The sequence below is a fragment of the Plecotus auritus genome (assembly GCF_963455305.1).
Source record: "Plecotus auritus genome assembly, chromosome: 5".
Classification (NCBI taxonomy): domain Eukaryota; kingdom Metazoa; phylum Chordata; class Mammalia; order Chiroptera; family Vespertilionidae; genus Plecotus; species Plecotus auritus.
Window position 1 is genome coordinate 119,172,487 of NC_137776.1, and position 21,546 is coordinate 119,194,032.

The window sequence follows — 21,546 nt, forward strand, 5'->3', positions numbered from 1 at the left end:
TCGCCTCCAGCTTGTCTTGCCTCACCTGGTCGCCTGCACCGCCCTTTGAAGCTCAGGAAAGACGCGAGTTTACCCGGCTAAAAGTTACTGCGGAGTAAAAGAGGGGAGGAAAAGAAATCTGAGGACGTTTCTTTAGGAGCTTTTGTACATAAAATGATCGTCGATCCGAAGCTGAAAATATGTTTTCTGAGACACACTGGGGCACGTGCAACAGATCTTAGTCTGAGTCTCTGCAGGCAAATCACCTACAGGAGAATGAACCTTATACACATTTTGCCCCGAAAAAAAAAAAAAAAAAAAAGGTGTGTGGGGGTTGGGGGTGGGGGACAATATAATCTGGTGGCAAAGATTTACCGCGTCACTAGATTGCATTTTTAAAAACATTTAAATAAACAATTCACGTGTCTTTACGTGTAAACAGTAACCTCAGGATGTAGGGGGAATTCTCCCTGAGTCGGCTCTTTTGAGTCTTTTCTCTCAAACAGGAGTTTAAAGAGAAAATGTAAAGAGAAAGTAGTTATGTGTGTGATCCTGCTCACTGCCGCCCCTGGCACTGTCCCTAATGGAAAGTGTTTGCAGTATAAAGGGTCTTTCACAAAATAGTCTGGGAGGTCACTCACCTTCGGATAAAAGGCTTGGCTCCTTTGCCAGGAGGCGGTGGTTAGCCGGGAGAAGAGTGGGGGGAGGGGAGCAAGGGTGAGAGGGGAGGCGTTTCTGTTGCGATGCTCGCTGGGAATTTTGAGGACTTCAGCAGACTTTTGGATGACTACCTGGATTTGCATTTATTTTGCCCGACCGCTGTGATGACCGGCAGACTCAGCAGGGCAAGGGGGTGTATGACAAGGGGACAGTGGAGGGTGTGCAGCGAGTTCTGGGCTCTTACCCTCCTGGCGGTTTGTCACGATGGCCGGGTCCTAACAAAAGCCAGCCCCATTCAAAACAAACGTGTGTCCGCTGAGTAGGACAGTCTTGTCTGAAAGTCTGTGGAGTGAATCCTTCCCAAGAATTTCAGTTTCCGCGTCTCCAGGGAGGGGCAGAAAACACTATCAGACTTTGCCAACCTCTGTTCAGGATCTGCTAGTCTCTGTCCATGGTGCTAATTCCTGCTTTATTCTCTGGCCCGGTTGCCACGTTCTATTTAAACTCATACTGCTGTCAATTTTCTCCATAACTTTTTCTGTTATCTAAACTGTGGAAGGAAACTTGGCATACTTCTTTAAGAATGATAAATAAAATCGTAATCATCAAGCTATATAATATCTATATTTCTCACACAGGCATAAAACTGCCACATTTCCAACATCATGAGCCACAGACCCCAACAAACAGCCCAACAGAATAACACTCAGTATTTTTATTAGCCTGAAAGGGCATAATGTTTGGAATTATTGCCCTAAGCCAAACATTGTAAAGTCATTTAAATAGCTTCTCTGGTTTATTTTAAAAAGTTACAATAGTGGTTTACAGTGCCCTTTATCATAAAATGCTAAAATTACCCCCCCACACACACACACACACACTAATATAAGGAGGTCATTTATCTTAAAAGACATTACCCACAATACTTTATGAGTATATCTGTCATTGACTTTTTCTTTATAAAGAAACTTTGTAAAATTATTGAATTTATACATTTTCAGCTTTGAGACCATTCTTTTGGCAACTTTCTTCACAGCAAACTTTTTCTCCAAGCTCTCAGTGGCTCTCTAGATCTTGCCCTTCTCTGCTACAGTTTAAAATTACCCCCAAGGACTTTGAAAAGATATCAGAGCTAACATGACAATCATAACTGAAATGTCTTTTAAGTGCTTTTCTAATGCAAAGTATGAATGAAGAGGGTTTGATTACAATGGATTAATGTGGGGTGTGATGTGTACACATCGTTTTTATGTTTTTATTGCAAAATAGAATGTTAATATTTCAGGCTATGACAACATGAATTCAAAGTGAAATCTACACCCAGATAGCATTTGTATTAAAATGGCTGTGCTCAGTTTTTATTGTTAAAAGATGGAAAAAAACACACACATGTTACTTATGGTATATCTATCAATTTAAAAGTTTTTAAACTTAAACATTTTTATTTTTTTGAGGAAGTTAGTATTTTAAGATATTTTCAATATCTTAAATAATTAATTCTATTTTTTTTCTACAGAGAAAAAAAACACACTGAAAATCACAATATTTTGAAAAATATTTGCTCTTCTGCCCAAAGTGATAAAAGCATAGACAATGAATCTGCAGTATTTAGCATTTTGTATTTAAAAACTTCTGTTTTTATGCATTTTGTTTTGTGCATTTGAATGGACAAGTTTACTACTTCCCATGTAATTTAATTAACTATATAACACGCATACTAGATTTTCATCACCCCACACCACACCCAGCTTTTCATATCCACCTCCCCCAATCCTTTTGGAAACATATCATTGCAATTTACAAAATCTTTCTTGTGGCTACAAACATGCACTAAAAAATTAAAACTAAGTATTAGTTTCAACCCAGTTAGAACACAGTTATGTAATTGTAAGTTAATGGTAAATATTTTCTTCAAAGTGCTAAGAATATTGCATGAAAACCAACTAATTCAACATTTTTTTTCAATATTAATTTAAGAGCATGTTAACAAGGAGAAAAGGCAAGTCACTTCATAGATAAGTCTGATTGAACAGTGCTATTTGTTTACCCAAATTGTATTTCTCTGTATTGAGCTGAAGTGAGGGGATGGGTTGAAAGAGGATGACAACCCAATCTTCCAACTGTGTATTCACACAGTGATTATTCTAGGCAAGGTGAAGCTTTTCCTCTCCCTTCATTTGTGCTTCCCTCAGCCTACTGACTCCATTTCTTTAAACTGCTTTTCTTCTTCTCATGAGTTTTACCCAGGTCTAGAGAATAGTTTTAAGTTGAAATTAGGAACACAAGCCTGCTGTTATATAAAAAGTGGGGGCAGGGATTAAAGCCCGATAATAAATGCTAATTATAAGAAAACACAGATTCAGGCCTTCTTTTCCAACCTCCAGTTATTATCATGCAAAGTAATACAACTCAGACCTACTATACAGCCTCTTTGGGAGAGAAGCAGGTCTTCTGTTCTTTACCATTAATCATTTACCAATACTCAAGGACACTCTCAAGAAACTCTGGTTACTTCACCCCTCCCTTTCTAGTCATTTTGCTTTGTGACTATCTGTCCCTCTTCCCTCCGTCCCACTCCACCCTCCTGCAATCTCTCTTACCTGTGACTCCTCTTTCCGGCATTTTCAAAGATAGTGACTATTAGTAAATAAACAGGTAAAAGAATTCCTTTTAGAAAGGCTTGAGCTCCTAGAGATGATATGTTACTACATTGCATAAGTAATATAAGTTCTTTCTAGGAAGTTGGAGCTATCCTTCAAGATTGAAAGGAGAAATTCAAGCTGGAAAAGAACCCAGGTCAAGTGAATAGTGTCTTTACTATACATCAAGTCGATCCTGAGGATCACACTTTCACTTGGAGGAAGAAATAAATGCCATGGAAAAAAAGTTGTCTTTCAGCTTCCAAAATATTAAAATATGGGGTCTAATAAAGTAGTCTTCATCTATAAAGCAGAAGTGTTGAAAGCATTGGGTCTTCTGGTTAACTTTTTAATCCTCAGAGGAAGAACCTAGATAAAGGAGTGAGTATCTTTACTGTCAGCAATACATGTGTGGTCCAAGAAGTGTACCACCAACAAATGAAGAGGCAAGCCTTGTTCTAATTTTATATTCAGCTGCTCTTTTTGAGAGTCATCATACACTTCAAAGTGAAGGACCTTAGCTCAGTACCTCTTTTCCTGCACTGGATGCTTATCCTACACTTTTCTATTCTAATATGAAGTGAAAGCTAATCCAAGTCGTGCAGCTTTATTTAAAAGCATTTCTGACTCCATCCTTATCCTTAAAGGATGCTTTAAAAAATACACTAAACACGAGAGCTGTAATATGCATATCTTAAAATAGAGAAAGACATAAAATTAACTAATATCTAATACAGAATACTGGAACACAAATAGAAAAAAAAAGCATGCGGGCAAGGAATGGATGTACTTTCATCCCTTTCACTCAGATCAAAGAGAGGGAGCTCTCAATGACTCATACATACCGGACAGAGTTTAATGCTATAAAGAAACGTGCCACAGATGAGGCAAAAGAAACGAGTCTTTCGGAAGCAGAAAGATTGAGGAGGAAAGGAGATCGTGCCATATCGAAAACTCTGATAGTACAGTTCCAACACTCCCACACTGCTCTCTCTCCATCTCTCTTTTTGCTTCTTGCATTTCCCTTCGCCGCCAGCGTTAAGTGTGTACCGCCCCGCACAACTTACCTTGAAACGGGACTCCATTGAGCTCTGGAGAATGACACAAGGTCCTAACCAATCCCATTCCGGGGCTTCGCCTGGGCCGCCTCCCTGGAAGCGTCTAGACCAATCAGAACCCCGGAGAGATGAGCAAGTTGCGTTGTGGCGCGAGTCGGCGTATACTTCCGCGCGTGCCGCCCGGGATAGGAGCCTGGCCGAGCAGCTGCACAGCCGGCAGTGCGGAGGCAGAGCAGGGGTTGGTGATACGGTGCTATAAATCTGTGGTCCAGTCCACCTCCCTTTTAAGACGTCCTCCCCCGCGATTTCTGTTCTCAGTTAGAGATGCAGCAGCTTACTCCTGTAGCGACCTACTAAAAAGCAGCCAGGAGAAAGACATCGTCTTTTTGAAAAAACGTTCTTTCGTCTCTTTTCTTTGTTCCTTCGTTTGTTTTTCTTGCCCCTTTTTGTTTAGTTGAGCGGCAATAGGAGGGTAGTCTCTCCGTCTTTTTAAACTCTCTTTTTAAGTTTCCCCTCCCCTTCCATACATTTTTTTTCTTCTTCTTCGCCATTTCTTTTAGCGTTGGACTTTGGGGTCGAAAGCATTTCTTTTGATTTGCTTCTTTTAAGCCGAGCACAGTTTAGGTCTCGTGCTGTCTTAAGAGAACTATCCAGCAGCTTCTTGCTCATCCTTATTGGGAGAACTGCACCGTTACTTTAAAAACACACATACACAAAAACCTTAAGGGAGAAAGGTAAGTTTCGGTTTGGTTTCTTTAATCATTAGTTGCAGCGATGCGCTGGCAAACCCAGAAAACCTGTAAGTGAGCGGAATACAGAATATGAAGTTAATTGCACATGTTTGTCTCATTTCAAAGCGAGTGCTCTGCTTTTTAATTCTAGAGAGCTAGACTCAAAAGAAGGTGGACGCATGCTTGACGTACTGAATATTTGCAAATGCCAGTGGCAGAAATTTAAGTGGTAAATGTGGCCGGGGTCGAGCAGGGGGCTACAATGGAAGTCTAGATGTGGAGTGAGCCTGGGGATTGAGGTTGGAAGTTCATTTCTTGGGAAGACAGGGATCACTTGGGTTATGGGGGATGCATGCCTCTACTTTCGCAAAGCAACCGGAGGACTGGAGAGGCTTAAGTGCCGTTAAGGATCATTAGAAGCCTGGACTTGCAGATTAGACCAGCGAAAACCCCAGACTTAATTGCATTAACCAGATAGCGTGTGCCGGGGAGATGGGATTACCGGATGGAATTTAGATGCCGTACCAGGCAGCGAGTTGTAGTTGACTGAAAAAGTACATGCCGCCTTAGGGCTGGGGCTGGGGTGGGTAGAAGCTGTCAAAACTCGTCATTGCTAGGTGTGCGGGCTCGAATGCATGGGCGCCAATGACCGTGATTCGGTCGTAGAAGAAGATAGCTCATTTGGGGCCGAATTCTTAAGCCTGTGCCGGATATGAGATTCCCTTTGTTCAGAAAAGAGTAAATAAGATCCTTGGAGCTGTGTCTGTGGAGTGGCGGCTGCCGGGGAGCCTCGCAGTGGTGGGCGCGGGGAAGTGTATTGCAAGCCCTGTCCTTGGTCCTACGCGGTTGACTTCGCCTTTGGGGCGAGGGGGAACCCCTTCGAGCCGAGAGGCTTCGCAGCCACCCCAGGAGCCAGCTCAGCTAGGTAGGTAGCTCTCCTCTCCTTCCTTACCACTCACCCCCGCCCTTTCTCGAAGAGCTATTGTTAAACTGACGCCGGGAGAAAGATGGTTGGGGATGAGACGCTAGGAAAAGACACATGCTTCATTTTAACTTCCGTGATTTCCCAGGGTTTAGGAGAAACCAGCTGGCTTTCTACTAGGAAACAGAGAATCCGGGGTAGAGGTGGGCAAGGGGGAGGATGCTTGCAGGGCGGGGAGGGCGGAGGGGACGGTGGTGGCAGCGAGCGAGGTGCTGCCTTTGCCTGAGCGAAGTTTAAATAATTGGCACGAGGGAGTGTGGGGAAGCGTGTGCGTGAGAGCGCCCGTGTGGTGCTTGAGAGGAAGAGGCTGGGGGAAAGGTACAAAGCCGGCTGGGGTTATTATTATTTTTTTGTGTGTGCTGCTCTACCCCACCCACCCCTCCAGGGTCGAAAAGCCAACGCGCGGCCAGCCTACTCTAGACTCCACTCTGCCACCTCCGGGGCCGTGGGGGCTGGGGATGTCAAGGTGGCAGTGCCCACCATGGAGCTCCGCGGCGAACCGGACCTCGAGTGGCCATTGTTGCTTAATTTATGCCCAGCACGTTGCTACGTACCCACCTATTTCACGTCTGTAAAGAATTAACATGAGAGCTATACAACTGTGGCAAATTGGAGGTTGGATATGTTCCCCGTTTTCCATTTTCAAGTGCTGGTTAGCGAAACTGATGTGGAGACTGGGTATTTTTTCTGGTAATTACCAGCTGGCTGTATTGTGGCGAGAGTGAGAGAAATAGTCAATCATTTAGTGTTTACTCTTAACACTGCTGCACCAGGATGGATGTCTCTGTACTTTCTCCCCAAAATGCACGGGTTCTCTCTCCCCTCCCCTACTCATGTACAAAAACTGTTGGTTAAGATTCTAACCCTTCAGCCCTTCCCCACTCCTATTTCTTATACTCCTCTCTCGATGTTGGGAGTGGGAGGGAGATGGAGGTGCTTAATTTTTTAGGCCTACACTGCAATCTAAAAAATGTAGGCTTAGAGTGGGGGAGGGGACAAAGCAGACAATAGTAACCAAAGGAATTTTCCTAATTGGAAATCTGCTTTTAAAGGTCAGGGAAATGGTGTGCCTGTTTGGGGGGATGGAAGGGTTGGGAATCTGTTTGGTCTCATAAGGCTTCCTTGGTAAAATGGCTTCTTAGATGGGGCATCTAACACATTTCTCAGCATCTGAACAAATAAGTGCGCAAAACCCGAAAAGGTTGAGTGTTTAAAAGTTGCCTTTTGGGGGATTTTTAAAAAATTTAACCATCTCTCTTCGTTATTGCTGTCATTCCCTGAGTCTGTCTTACACCTGGCACTTCTTGATCCCCTTTCTCTCCTTTAACCAAGTGTGTGGGCACCCCACTTTGTAAAGCTATCCTGTTCTGGAGTTCTCCACTAGAACGCAGTTTGCAGGCAGAAGTATTTTGGAAGACTTGTAAAACTGAAGAGAGAGGTTTCCTATAACTCAAGAAGTCAGCTTTAGGAAGTAGGGCGTAGGGCATTCTAAGAGGTTTAGGCTTGGATTGGCAAATTTGTAGGCCCATTTTTTTGCCTCATGTTTGGAAACATGCATTTTTAGCAATCCTGCCTACCTGATATGAGAACATTATAATTAACTTTTTAGAGAGAGGTCAAAGAGGTGCAGGCGCTTTGAGCACTTTTCCCAGGAACCCCTACAAAGTCAATTAAGGTCATTTAATTGCAAATCAGATTTGCAATTAAATGACCTTATGCTTAGATAGAATCAACTACTTTTGATGTCCCCAGTCTCGGTCCCCCAAATTGCGGAATAGTCGGTTTTCATATGGTGGGTGGTTGAGCCTCCTAGTTTACTATGCGTGATTTGAGAAGCAGGCAAGTTAGCCTCCCTGGCCCCCCACCCTGGGTTAGAGGAGGCCCCCCCCCTTCTTCCCCAGCTCCGCCCGTCGCGTGGGGGCGGGGAGCGCTGGGCGCCCTTAGCGGACCTTGCTGCATCAAACCCGCATCATGCCCTTGAAGCTGTAACCTCGGTCACATTCTTGCAGCGACTCAGTGGCCCACTGCTCAGTTCCTCTCTTACCTTCTGCGATTTCAGGTAGGTATGACAGGTGATATTTTTAAATGTAGTTTTTTGAGTGTTTTGTTTTTTTTAAGGGGGAAGGGTTAAGACAGAAGCCTTTGCAATAAAAACAAAGAATCCAAACCAAGCCACCCAACACGACAGGTGCTCTAGTAATTAAGCGGTTGAGCAGGTGTAAAAACGTGCTCCCTCCTCGCGGTTGGGAGGCGGGGGGGGGGGGGTCAGTTTTAACTCCTAGTCATGGGGCTGAGTCTGAGGACACGCACAGGTTTTTCTTGCGAAAAGCGATTGACCCAGGCGTGGGGGCAGGCCAAGGCAAGGTGGACGCCCCCTCGGTGAAGAGTTGGCCATTTCTGGGATTTCGTGGCGGCGGGGCGGGGGTGGGGGGGTGATGGAAGGTGCAATGAACGGCAGGCAGGCAGGCATATAGTCGTGTGCAGGATTTCCTGTTTTGCGTTTGAAGCAGAGTATAGCACCCCACACAGGTATTCTGGGCTTATTTGAACATCAGATTACATCTTAAGAGGCAGAGATGGGCAGCGGGGCTTTAGCCAAGGGCCAGGATCCTTCAGCTGTAAAGTAGTGGGAAAAAATAGCTTTAAACACTGCTTGGAATAAACGTGCATATATGTAGGTATGTATGTATATATATTTGATATATACATATCAATCAATGTAACGCCCCCATAATCGCTCTGGCTCTCCTTGAGCACCCGGAGCCACGGGGTTTAGAAACTTGAATCCGGAAATCTGCCGCCACTGGGTGCAGACGCTCTCGGCTGCTGCCGACAGAGCCTGGTCTGGGAGTTGGCTGAAAATCGGGAACCAAGAGGGACTGAGAAGAGCTACCGCTGCCGGGGGTTCTCTCCCAAGGACTGACTCGTGGGGCGGCTGGGCAGGGCACGCGCCGGTGGCGCCACGAACTCACCGCCGGCCCCGCCTCCTGGCCGGCTTCCAAGCAAGCCCCTCCCCGCCCCGCTACAAACAGCGGGACGCGGCACCGGGCGTCTCGGAGGCAGCTGCCGGCGGGCCAGGAAGCCGGTCGGTCGCCTGCGCGGTGCGGCGCGGGTGGGGCGGGCGTTCCTCCGGGTTCCAGTCTGCCTTCCCGCCACCACAGGACTAGGGAACAGGGACACCGCCTTCGCCTCTCTGCGGAGCCCGCACAGTGACTCCTCCGAGGCTGTGCTGAGGACCCTCGACACGGGCCATTGCAGCTGCTGCTCCCAGTCGTAGCAGGCAAGTGAGGGGGAAGTGGGAAAAGGCGGGGGGGGGGAGGTGCGGGCTGTAAGGGAGGGCACGCGCCGCGTCCCAGGTCTGTTTAGACGCCGAGGCTTAGGGCTGTGCAGGCTCAGCATTGCCTGGGAGTCAGGGCGCTGGGCGGGAACGCTGGCGAGGGCTGCGGAGGCTGTGCACCCGAAGTTCCTAGTGCTCGGCCCCTGGCGGTGGGAGTACTGGGAACTGGGCGCCTCGGGAGGTGGCGCCGCCCCTCCTGTGGGTACAGGCTGGTTGGGGGCGGCGGGAGCCGCGGGGCTGGTTGCGGCGGGGAGCGTGCACGGGCGCGGACGTGCGCGAAACGGCCGCGTGTAGCGCGAGAACTGCGCCCAGACGCAGGTGAGTGTATTGGAGGGGAAGGGGAAGGGGGCTTTTCTAGAATAAGGGCAGGGATCCTATGGGGGACGGGCAACCTCGCTTTGTGGGAGGCTGTGTGCACTCCAGCCAGGTGGTGCCTGGTGGCGTGCCCACTTGGTACAGCGCCTCCTCGCGCGCGCTCCTTGGAGCTCCCAGGGCGTCTTGGGACTTTGAGCGGCCACACAGAGTGAGGAGGTGGCATGGGACGGTGGCAGAGCAAAGAGGATCCTCCGAGCTTCTCTCCCCTTTGCTTGGACGGTGTTAGGTGAGGCCAGGGGCAGTCCCGCGAGGTCCCAGCCCGAGGTCAATTGCCTAGCTCGCTTCCCAGATTGCGCACCAGTAGTGCGCTGGGTAGGCAACGCGAAGCGGAGCACTCTGGCCACAGGCGAGGCAGGCTCTGGGGCTTTGGTTCGCTCTCGGAGGGGTGGCTGCAGCTGCTCCTCCGCCCGGGAGGACCGGCCAGCTGCGGCCCGCGCACCGACGAAGTGTGTGCGCCGGTGACATTGGTGGAGTCTCTGGAGGACCAGCGTCGTTTCACCAGCAGGTGCTCCTCCAGTGGTCGTGATAGTGACCAGCAAACAGCCTTTCCAAGGCGTTTCTTTAAAAGCCTACTTGCTATCGTGGAGCTGGAACCTGGATGTGAGCTATGAGTGTACTGTCCAGATGGTCATGTAAAATAGCATTTTAAAAGATCATCTTCATGATAAAATTTTCATCTTTTCTGAAAATGTGAGGAAAGGAGGATTGGTTACCGGCTGTCTACCCTCCTTGATTCCCTCCCCACAGAACGGTGCTTAACAAGGCCAAATGCCTTCGGCAAGGACAAAAACCTTTTTAAAAACTTAAGTTTTTGGTGGACGTACCCATAACAATCCCATCTTTTCAAAAACGTAGCTCAACCCCCAAACTTACAGCAAATGAGTCCATTTAAACCCCTCTAATACCAGTTGGGTGTAATTTCCCCCATGGTCTTACGAAAAGATGATTTCTTTGAAATACTGTTTAGTTGCCCTTGAAGACAGTTTTCTCAAGAATCATTTTCCTAGAGTCGTCTGAATTTTTCCTTGAGCTAAGGTAGTAGCTTTTTCCTGCGGAAGCTGACCTGGATCTTCATTTTGGTGAGCGGGTGGGAAAAAGCTTGACTGGATCTACTTTCTCCTCTGGATCTTTGGGTCCAGAAATGGAGACTGTTTTGTTGGGTGGACTGGCATGTCACTGCATTTGTCTTGGGTCTTTTCTTTGTAAGAGGTTTGTGGAAATGCTGAGTTAACACTGCTCGGGTGCGGGAGTGCATACTAAGAGACAGTGCCCCTGGAAATGGGGGAGGAGAGGGGAAGGGGGGCATGAAAAAAACATCTGGACAGATAATGGCTGGGGTGGGGTAGGAAAAGTTAGGTTATGAAGAAACACATTTACATCCATTTTCCTAGGATTCCTCTGCTTTTTTTCTTTTCCTTCTTGAGAGAATATTTTTGTGTTTATGTGATCAATTCTGGTCCCTTAGGTCCTTTTTGGGTAACATCTGCAACCTTTCAGGGAATGAGGTTTTTTGTTTTCCCCTTCAAAGACAGATCCTTAAGCATTTAAGCCCCCCCCCCCCACCCGCATCATCCCCCTCTTTAGGCATTTTTACCAGTGTTTGTCCTTAGGATTCATGTTAGGTCAGCTGTTTTCAGCTGCATACACTCTTACTTCATGGTTCAAGAGAATTTTAGTTTTCGGAAATGCACGGGTGCCCAGAATTGGTCAGTGACAGCCAAGCACATCCGCTATTTACTATCACATCTTCTTTTATTTTCTAGGCTCAGGGTGCGTTACTAGAATTTCTTTTCTAGTTTTGTTGTTGTTGTTGATTTGGTCTGGGTCATGATTCTTCACCAGACACTCACGTTCCTTCTCTGTTTGGGTTTTGGTGCTTTTAATGAAGACCTAGCTCTCAGTGGGCGGTGAAGAACAAGGCTCTAGGAGGCATTTCTACCACCCCATTCCTTAATCCAGCATTTTGGCTCTTTGTACGCAGATGGATGTTCCTGGCTGAATCCTTGTTGTCTTTTTCAGCCATTCCAGCCTTCAAGTGCTTTTCTTGCTAACATGGTTATGATTTTGAAAAATACTGCCCCCCTCCTTCTCTTTTAGAAACAAGTCTCAAGTTCTCTTTAAGGACACAGCAAAGCCATCCAGAAGAATATCCTGATTTCTCAGCTGGGGTCAACCTTTCCTCTTTCTGATGGGAGAAAATTAAAACAGAAAAACAAAAACAAAACAACCCTGCACCACTTTTAGTTGCCCTTTCTGGTGTTAGCTTGGTACAAGAGCGCCACAGTGGCAAGTTACCATTCTTCTTGTTCTTTTCCCCCAAAGGACTGGATACTCCAAGAGAGCGTCTGATCAAGACTGCCTTTACCATTTGCCGTTTCGATCTCTTGGTCTGCATGGTAGGGTTAGTTCTTTTACTTTCATCTGGAGTCATATTAAATCTCCTACGTCATCACATTCTTATTGCTACCCTTGTCACCAATAATGTTGACTTATAAGTAAGGGAGGCTAGAGATCCGCAGGACTTAGCCCTGTCAGGTTATTTTTTTGATAGCATATGGGGGCATGGGGGCAGGGGGGGGGGTGGTGGATCCTGCGCTGCCCATAGGAGTCCCGCCCCCTCCCTCCCAGCTCTTCCTGATTCTTTGGATACTCAGTTGGACAGACCAAATATACTAAACCACATATTAGGTGGGCTTTGTTGTTGTTTTGTTTTAGTAGCATGGTGTTTGGTTGGAAGCCGGTCACATAACTCCTCCTCCTTGAAATTCTTAACTTTTTGAACAAGAGGACCCTGTACTTTGATTTTTGCCTATCCTGATCAGAGGCTTTCTCAATTGTTAATCTTCAGCTGCCAGTGTTGCTGCTCTATGCTGATGCATTATAAAGCAGTTTGAAATCGAAGGCTTGATGCACTGGTGATGCCACACCCAACTCCTGAATTAACACGATGGAGGACATTAGATGCATGGGATGTTCCCTTGCCTTGTCCAGTTTCATTTGACAGATGTGGAGGCCTTCACTGGTTCTGGTTACTCACAGAACCCACATGTTGGGTACTTGCTTGCCAAACTCACTGTTTTACATGTTGCTCATTGGGCAGAACATTTGCCCTCTGTTTATTTGATTCAGGTTACTAGTGTTTGCAACACTAGTTGCTTTTTCTTTCTTGGTTTTAAGTAATATAAATTTGCTAAGTAGAAAGGCACTTAACTTGCAAAGCAATATTTTATTTTAAGGCTTTTGCATATTAAAAGATGTGTGTTATATTATGCTTTAAATAGGCTTGGTAACTTGGAATCTGAACTAAAAATAGGAACTAGTATAGTAAAATTTTATAGAGGTTTTATGGCGTACTTAGGAAATTTTTCACTAACAAGAAACAGATTTGCCTTTCAGCATGTATGATGTATATCATGACTTTAATTTTAGTAAGGTCACGGGAGAATTTTTTTTCTTTTTAAGGGAAGATGACTATGTCACTAGCCTGGTAACTCCATTGTATAAAACAAAACAAAAGGTGACTCTTCTCTGAGAAGCTGTGAGCCAGGTGCCTTCCTATAAACACCCTCCCCTTTAACACCAATGCCAAGTTTTCAGAGGTTGGTCTCTGTGAAAATACCTGTTTTTGGTAAAGGCGTTCCTATCTGTTTTCTCAGCGCTTTTGTGCTGTTCGGCTTTGCATCAGTTGCATTGATCCTCCTATGTTTCTTGTTTCGGAATCTTGCTGAAGAGTTTTGTCTGATGACAGGTACTGCTTTTCTTGTAAGAAATCTCCATGCAGAGAAGGGACAGGTGCTTTGGGAAGGAGTGGAAGAGGTCAAATAACCAAGAAAGTCATAGGACTAGGTGGCCATGGGATTAAAACCAAACCAGTTTGAAGGCTGTCTTATTAATTGTAAGTAACCGTGCTCTTCTCGTTGTTAAATTTGCTCTCTCCTTGTACTTGTCCTTGTTGCTGATTTCCATTGTGTCCTTTTCAGACATATGATGAATAACAAATAAGGTTTGACAGGCAAGATTCCTTTTCCCACTTTTAGAAATTCTTTATTTGAAATAAAACTGATAGATCCTCCCTTCTCCCAACTGATGGACAGAGTATGACGTAACCTGCACCTGCGGCCTGGACATTCCTGAGTACCTAACCAAGCACCTTATATGGACTATACATTGAACCACCCATCAGCACCTGCCAAATACCCTAAGGCTTAGAGCTCTTGATTCCTAAGTACCTAAGTGCCTAATCATGTGCCTTATATGAAACCACCAATCAGCGTGTGCCGAGTACCCTAAGCCCCATCCCTTCCCATTCCTCCCCTCAAAAGGCGTGTTCACCTCTGCACGTGTGCCTGTTCTCCCCTTGCGAGACAGCCCGGCAGGGCCCTTCTCCTCTAATAAAGCCTGTAGTCCTGGTTTTTCGGACTCTCTCTCATTCTTTCAAAAACTGGATCACTTTTCTCAATAGACTTGTTTATCCGTGAGGTAGAGTAAGATGATAGTTAAAAAAACATGTTGATGGTTTTGCTTTAGATGAGATAAATTTTGAACTCCTAGGTTGCGATAGCTGTGTATATTTGTCTCTTGTCTAATCGAACAGTGATAGATTCGTGTGAGACTTTCCCTTTGACTTAAAAAAATGAGTCTGTCTCATAAAAAGGACATTTATATGCTACACGACTAGCGTTTTATTTCTTGCAGAATTTTTGTTGTTGTGAATTGTCCACCACTGATTATTTCAGCAACTTTAACGACCATATTAATGGAATATCACAAAAGTTCCTCTTTTCATAAATGTCAAGCAGATGAACTTCTTTCAGGATGGGATTTTATTTCATTTTGCTTTTATAGTTTGCCATGGTCAAACTCATTTCAAGCTTCAGTAGACATTTTCTTGACTAATTTCCTTTCCTTATGAGAATAGGGGCAATAGTTGTTTTAGAATTGTTCGCTTCCTTATTATGGAGTTACTGTAAAATTGCTTGTTAATATTGAGGAGCTCTGAATCTCTGAGCATCTGAAGAAAGCTGTGGGCCTTTTCTCCCTTGGAAAAAGGAGAGAATGTATACAGACTTTTTTTTTTTTTTTTTACAGTTTTTGCCATCTTGCCCTCTGCAGTAAAGAGTGTTAAAATGACGTTTTACGGGGGGTAATAGGAATTTGAAAATTGGAGTCATTTTCCTACACTGGTGACAGCCGGGCAAAGTCATTTAGATGAGCTCTTGCCTACTGAATTGTTGGTGATGGGCCTTCAGCATTCATCCAAGACAGACTCTAAGATTCCTTGTCTCCTTGCAGTTTGTTTGAAAATCCATTCTGATTTTGTAAACAAATATTACACATGTAAGGTCTTCTTGTGAGTCCAGTGCTGCCATTTCGGCTACTGAGTTGTCTTGCCTCAGTAGGTTTTGTCATTTAGGTTGAAGTTCTTAATTTAGCAGAGCCAGGTGGAAAAGACTAGGCTGGGAGTCTGAAGTTTCCGTCATCTGGTTTTGGCTCGGTTGCCCATGTCCTTGGTTCCTTAACCTTTCTTTAGTACAAAACAGCACCCTCCACGTCTCAAGGACTGGTGAAGATGAGTGTATGTTGAAATTTTTGGCAGTGGAATGACAATGTTTACTGAATTGGGGGTGGTAATAGGTGGCCCAAATAGATTAGGTTTTATATATTTGGACTTCAGTGTGTTTTATGAACTGTTGTTTTTAGTGATTCTTTATAACATATCATCATATAATGTATATCTCTGCCAGGAGGAAAGAGGCAGTTCCCAAACTGTAGCAAGATTTTGGGAGAATTGTGACTTTGCACATTTCATTATGGAAATAGACACAAATATATCCATGATGGTGGAATTTGGAATGGAGGCTTAAAATGCATTTTTTTTCCCCTTGAAAACACAAATAATGCTAAAAGGTACCTGTGCAAGTATGAGAATTTAGCCAGCTAACATTTCAGGAATATAAATTTCTTAATTTAAATTTTCCATCTTTTTTTTCCTCCAATGACAAATCAAAAATTTAAATCTAAGTATTTGCATTAAAATACTCGGTCTGTATTATCCTGATTTGAACGATGCTTACTCTCTTATCAAGGATTTATTCCTATACATCGCAATAGGGAGTTTACACAGAAGTACTTTATTTTTCTTGCTTGCTTCAATACCTTCTCACCACCCCAAGTGAAAGTCAATGATGGATGCCCTGTCAGTAAGTTATTGGAAATTGCTCACTTGTTTAGTTTTTAAAGGATGTTTAAACACTTCTTTATCCACGAGGCATCATTTGTGCCTATCACAACTACTAGTGGCATTTCTCAAAGCAAATAAATAAGTCATAGTGCATTTGAAAATAAACTTAGTGAATTGGGTAAGATGGGAAAAATATTCCTGGAACTGATTGTCCTTGATCATCCGTTCCTCCGAGCTCCTTTTCAAAAGTGAGATTTTTCTCTCTCACTGATGCTGCTTCTCGGTTGGAGGTACCTCTGTTGACGTGAGGACCACCCACCTTGATAGCAGAGCTCTCCGGAACATTTTAAATATACAAAGTTTATTATAGAGTGAGCAAGTTTTTATAACCTGTTCCCAGGTCAGGCCTATTTCTGTAAGAGTTTACTCAACACCGTGTTCTCTCCCCTAGCTGCTTACTTCCTGGTTGATGGCTCACTTTATTTAAACCCTTGGGGTCCATTCTGGCCTATGGCTGTGAATGACTCACGGACTTTTTCCAAATACCAGGTCATCGGTGCTTTTGACTTTCATCCTTTCCCTGCCTTTGCCTCTGCAAGAGACTGGAACTACCCAGCCTTCCTGCCTTCTCCGTGCTAGCCCCTGTCCTGTCGTCACCTGTCCCTGCTTCTGAGCCCTGTGCTAGTCCCACTTCGAGCCGGCCCTTCTGGGTCATGTGCAGCCTACTTGTCCTTTTATGTTCTTCCTCGGCTTGCACTTTTGCATTGGCTCTGAGGCACTGTGTTACATTTTACTCATGGAAGGATACAGTATCCTTACCCGCTTCGCTTTCTGAGGTTTTATTCTTACTCGTGGCCTGAAAATATTAAATGGAAAATTCCAGAAGTAAACAGTTCATGAGTTTTAAATTGCACGCTGTTCTGAGTTAGCATGATGAAATCTCCTGCCATCCCGCTTGGAACGTGAATCATCCCAGTGTCTCCACGCTGTATACACTGTGTATACTTCCTGCCCGGGAGTCAGTACTTACGTAGCAATCTGGTGGTCAGATCTGCTGTCTTGGTAGGGCAGTACTTGTGTTCAGATAACCCTTATTTTACATACCGATGACCCCCTAGCATAAGCATAGTGATGCTGGCAGTTTGGATATGCCAAAGAGTCGTCACAAAGAGCTTCCTTTAAATGAAAAGGTGGAAGTTCTTGACTTAATAAGGCATTTTATTGTCTCACATCATCATCATCAGAAGGGTGAGTACAGCATGGAAAGGCATTTTGATAGAAAGAGTAAGAGACCACATTCACATAACTTTTATTAACAGTACATTGTTGTAATTGCTCTGTTTCATTATTGTTGTTAAAAACCTTACTGTGCCTAATTTGTGAGTTAATCTTTATCACAGGTGTGTCTGTATAGGAAAGACAGCATTTATAGGGTCCTGAACTATCTGTGGTTTTAGGCATCCACTGGGTGGGGGGAGGGTCTTGGAACGTATCCCCTGTGTATAAAGGGGAACGACTGTTTTTTTTTTGTGACCAAGTGAATTGCTGCCATTAGAAGACGAAGCAGAGAAAAGGGTGTAAGTGGACAACAGGTGTAAGTTTCCGCCGTAGACCCCAAAGAGTGGCCCAGGGGTCTTGTCTGTAACTGTTTTCTCTGGCCTGAACTGTTGTGAATTGTTGATTTAGGTGTTGGGAAATACGATGTAAAGATCCAGAGCCATATTTTATGTCTCTTGAGAAGTTGGAAGGGAAGAGCAACACTGGGCCCACATGCATCCACTGCACCCTTTCTCTGGAGCGTAGTGTGTCTCACATTAGGATAAATGACTGCCTGGCCTTGGTGGGTATTCGAGTTTGTGATTCTCCTGCTATATTCCTGAAGTTTACTTCGATATAAAGACGAACGTTCTAAAGTCATCACATTCATTTGATTTTCTTGGTGTTTGCAAATAATGTTTGAGTAACGTTAGGTTGCTCCTTACACATTTAGATCTTTATCTCCTTTACTTCAGTTAGAGAAGTCTTGTCTTAGAGCTCTCCTACCTTAACCCCTGCTTGCAAGGCGATTTCTCCTTCCTACAGGAGATGAGCTTCCTTCAGTTTATCTTTTCTTCCCCTTACCCCAGGATGTCAGACCTTGCCCCACTGGAAGCAGGGATTTCTTCCTGCTCATTGCTTGCTAGCTTGTATTTGTTCAGATGCTTTGGGGTCAGCAGAAGTTGCTTAGTGCTGTGAAAACTAACAGGATATGATGAACTGTTTGAAAGAGGCCCATGGACCTCCTGCTACCCTCATTGCTGATGGTGTCAGCTTGGAAAAGACATTCCCCCTCAGGTTGCTGTAAAAAAAGAGCTGATATGAGAGGTTCCCAGGTGTGAGGCTTCTACGTGTTTTCTCTCTTCCCCCTTCTTTTTTTCAGTCTTCAGCCTTTCTCCTCTCTGGAAACAGCAGGGCACCTTCAGCAAAGCTTTCTCACACCTGTGCGTTAGAGCGAGCGGCGGCGCCAGAAGCAGAAAGCGGCTCCACGTGGCGTGTTTGGACCAATGCTGTAATTTTATTTTACAATAAGGAAGGTGGATATTACCCATCGACTCCTGAGCATAATAGCACAATTTGAATAGCAGAGAGCAACTTTGGTGTGTGTGAACGGCTAGGTGGACGAATACAGATGAATGCTAAGTAGGTAGAAAATGCCAGTGTAGGGCCTCCCCTTCGGTAACTTACGCACAGCGCTTACGTTTCCAGTTAAGTTTTTGTTCCGCCTGGCAAACAGGAAGATCTGTTTTATCGACCCAGCCCTGATGTAGCTTTTGAGGAGGGAACCATGCGGCGAAGGCCCTGCTCTCCTGGTAGCCACCTGTGCTGGGCCCATCATAACGAGGAAATTAGAATGTGTCCCCACATTGAACATCTTCGCAAAACCCTTCAGCATAATAGGAGATTAATGCTGGCAGTTTTAAAAATTGTCGCAGCCGCCAGCCCAGCTAAGTTTATTTTTTATATTTGAGGTGTGAGTAAAAGTGTATGCTTATTTAAAAAATATTTTGAATTAACTGTGTATATTAAAAAATTATAGGTATATTTTGAACTTTTTTTTTGGAATCCTCATCTGAGGACATTTTTTTTTTTTTAATTGATTTCCGAGAAGAGAAGGGTTGGGGGAAAAGAGAGAGAAACATTGATCGGTTGCTTATGCATTCCAACCCAGGATCGCATCTATCACCTAGATAGGTCACTGCATATTGCTTCCGGGACAGGCCTGTGTAGATTCTCGTGGTAGTTTTGTGTGTATATTTATTTATTTGCTTAGCTTTTTGTATCTGTCTCGTCCACCCTTCCCCTCACATCTTTTGTTCCTTTTGATTCTCTCTCTTCTGGTCTGAGTAACTATTTTCCTGGTTTGCCAGCCTAGTCACAGGTGGAGAATATTTATGCAACACAGAAACTGCCAAGTTTTAAGTTGCGGCTGGAGAGAAACGCCACCGCGATGGTCTTAATTTTGCTGCTGTTCTAGGAAGAGCGGATCCCAGGCAGGTGTGTGGAACTACATGATGCTCCCCAAACTTTCCCCATCATTGTATTCTCTTGGCAGCGTGATGAGCCAGGAATCTCCTGTAGGGATCACATTTTTCAAGACACCTAGAAAAAAATTCTAAAGATGATAACGTTTCTTGGGCGTCCTCCCTTTTAGCACAGTTCCAGTGGCTGGAAGGAAGGAACTGTCGGAAGCTGGGGTGCTTTTAAGAGCACTGATCTGCACCTTCCCTTCGAGTCTTCCTCATGCCCAAGGCCACAGCCATCAGGAGCGTGGGTTCTCAAGGCCGCTGCTGATTGTAACGTTCTCATGCCAGTTCTTGGTGCCCTTAGGTCTGGCAGTTGCTTTTGTGCATTAGCATTTACATTACTTTCCCCCTTCCTTCTGCAAGGTGATTGACCATCCCATATGCCCGCTGTATCTCCTTGGGTTGCTGGAGCTGGCCCACTGGGACTAATGGGTATCCTAGGACTTTATCAAAGCTTGGCTCATCTACCAGTATTGTTTTATGGACAGTAGGGGGCAAAGTTTGATTTCATGGTGAACAACGTAGATTTGTGATCCAGGGAAGACAAAGAAAGAGAACTTTTTTCTTTTGTGCAACTTCTGAAGTAACTTCTGAAGGACTGCCTCTTAAGACTGCAATTAGAGGAAGAGATTTTGAATGGGACAGTCAGGTTGGCATTGGAAGGGGGGCCCCAGCAGCCTCCTGTTTTAATTTTTATTTTTTTTTTAATTTTTAAATAATTTTTATTGATTTCAGAGAGGAAGGAAGAGGGAGAGAGAGATAGAAACAGCAATGTTGAGAGAGAATCATTGATTGGCTGCCTCCTACAAGCCCCCAACTGGGGGTCAAGCCCACAACCCGGGCATGTAACCTTGACTGGAATCGAACCTGGGACCTTTCGGTTCGCAGGCCGACGCTCTATCCACTGAGCCAAAGCAGCTAGGGGGCCAGTCTCCTGTTTTTAGTTGCTGACAAACCTGGCTATTAGGACAGAAAACCAGGTGGAATCCGTAATTGAAGGTGGTGCAGCACCTGCCATGATGGAGCCAGGAGACAAGCAGCATTTCTTGTAGTGACAGTGGTGACACCCAGTGTTTCTGTTCTCCCGGGGTCTTCCCAAGGCTCCTTGGGGTAATAAATTTATAAGGAAAGTGAGGCTCAGGGGTCAGGTGATTCGCCCAAAGATTCAACCTCCTGAGTGGGGAAGTAGGACCTAGGTCTGTGACCCCAGAATCATATTCTTACCACCTCTGGTAGTTCTGTTGATTGTAGTGTGAGGTGGCTGAGGCCAGAGACATATCCAAGAGGCAGCCCAGCAACTGTATCTCGACTCCAAGCCTATATCTTGGCTCCTCAGTGGTGAGGCTGTTGTATAAACAGATTTTTATGTTGAAAGCTTTACCTACTGTAGCCACCCCGGTAGGATGCCCACCACCTCTTTCCCCAGGGCCAGGATTCTGACTTTATTTTAGGCCTGTGACAAGGTGACTTCTAGAAGAATCCCATCACAGGCTGGTGTCTTCCTGTTGCCAGCTGGCAGTCTTGACTTGGAAGATTACTTTTTGGAACTGTATGAAGTATGGATTGGTTATTTCTATAAGTGAGAGAATGAGACACCGTGTTCAGACTTATTTTAGGATGCTATTAAAACCAAGAAAAAAAAGATCAAAATACTGTATGTTCTATTCCTGGTGAAAGTGGCATTTAGATAACCCCTGCTCATTGTAGTAGAGAATCTGTAAGGGCTATTCCTAAAACTTGTTAAGTTTCTGAAACTAATATGTTCCAAACCTGGTGGGCTTTAAGAAACATACTGTTATGGGGGAAGAAAAATATCAGGTCAGGTGCTGAATATAGGATGTATGATATCCAAACTCAAATCAATAAAATATCCACCCAGTAAAAGATTGTTACTGATTTATCTTATTTCTCCAACTTAGCTATCATACGAATTGGGTGGAGGGTAGGTGGGGAAGAAAACAGATTCATGGTAATCTTTTCATTCTTCCCTAGAAAGGGGACATCTGCCTTGTTTATTATTTTTATTTCTTGCATTAATATA

General features: G+C 44.8%; 1 protein-coding gene across 32 annotated transcripts in view; it reads left to right on the forward strand.

The window, feature by feature from the left end:
- ELAVL2 (ELAV like RNA binding protein 2) overlaps positions 1 to 21,546 on the forward strand; it is a 161,975-nt gene that overhangs the window by 19,974 nt on the left and 120,455 nt on the right. For 2 of the 32 annotated variants that reach the window (XM_080667455.1, XM_080667459.1), the window contains exon 1: positions 4,555 to 5,070. The exons of 4 other annotated variants lie outside the window; for them this stretch is intronic. Coding sequence is in view for 2 of the 28 variants with exons in the window: in XM_080667466.1 (XP_080523592.1) it covers positions 12,155 to 12,157 (3 nt within the window). In the remaining 26 variants the exon portion in view is untranslated. Of the gene's footprint in view, positions 1 to 4,520; positions 5,071 to 5,694; positions 5,993 to 6,348; positions 6,368 to 7,971; positions 8,109 to 8,874; positions 9,330 to 9,417; positions 9,705 to 10,820; positions 10,841 to 12,083; positions 12,158 to 21,546 lie in introns of those variants that run through there. 26 more of the 32 variants (XM_080667460.1, XM_080667451.1, XM_080667471.1 and 23 more) reach the window with 25 other exon arrangements.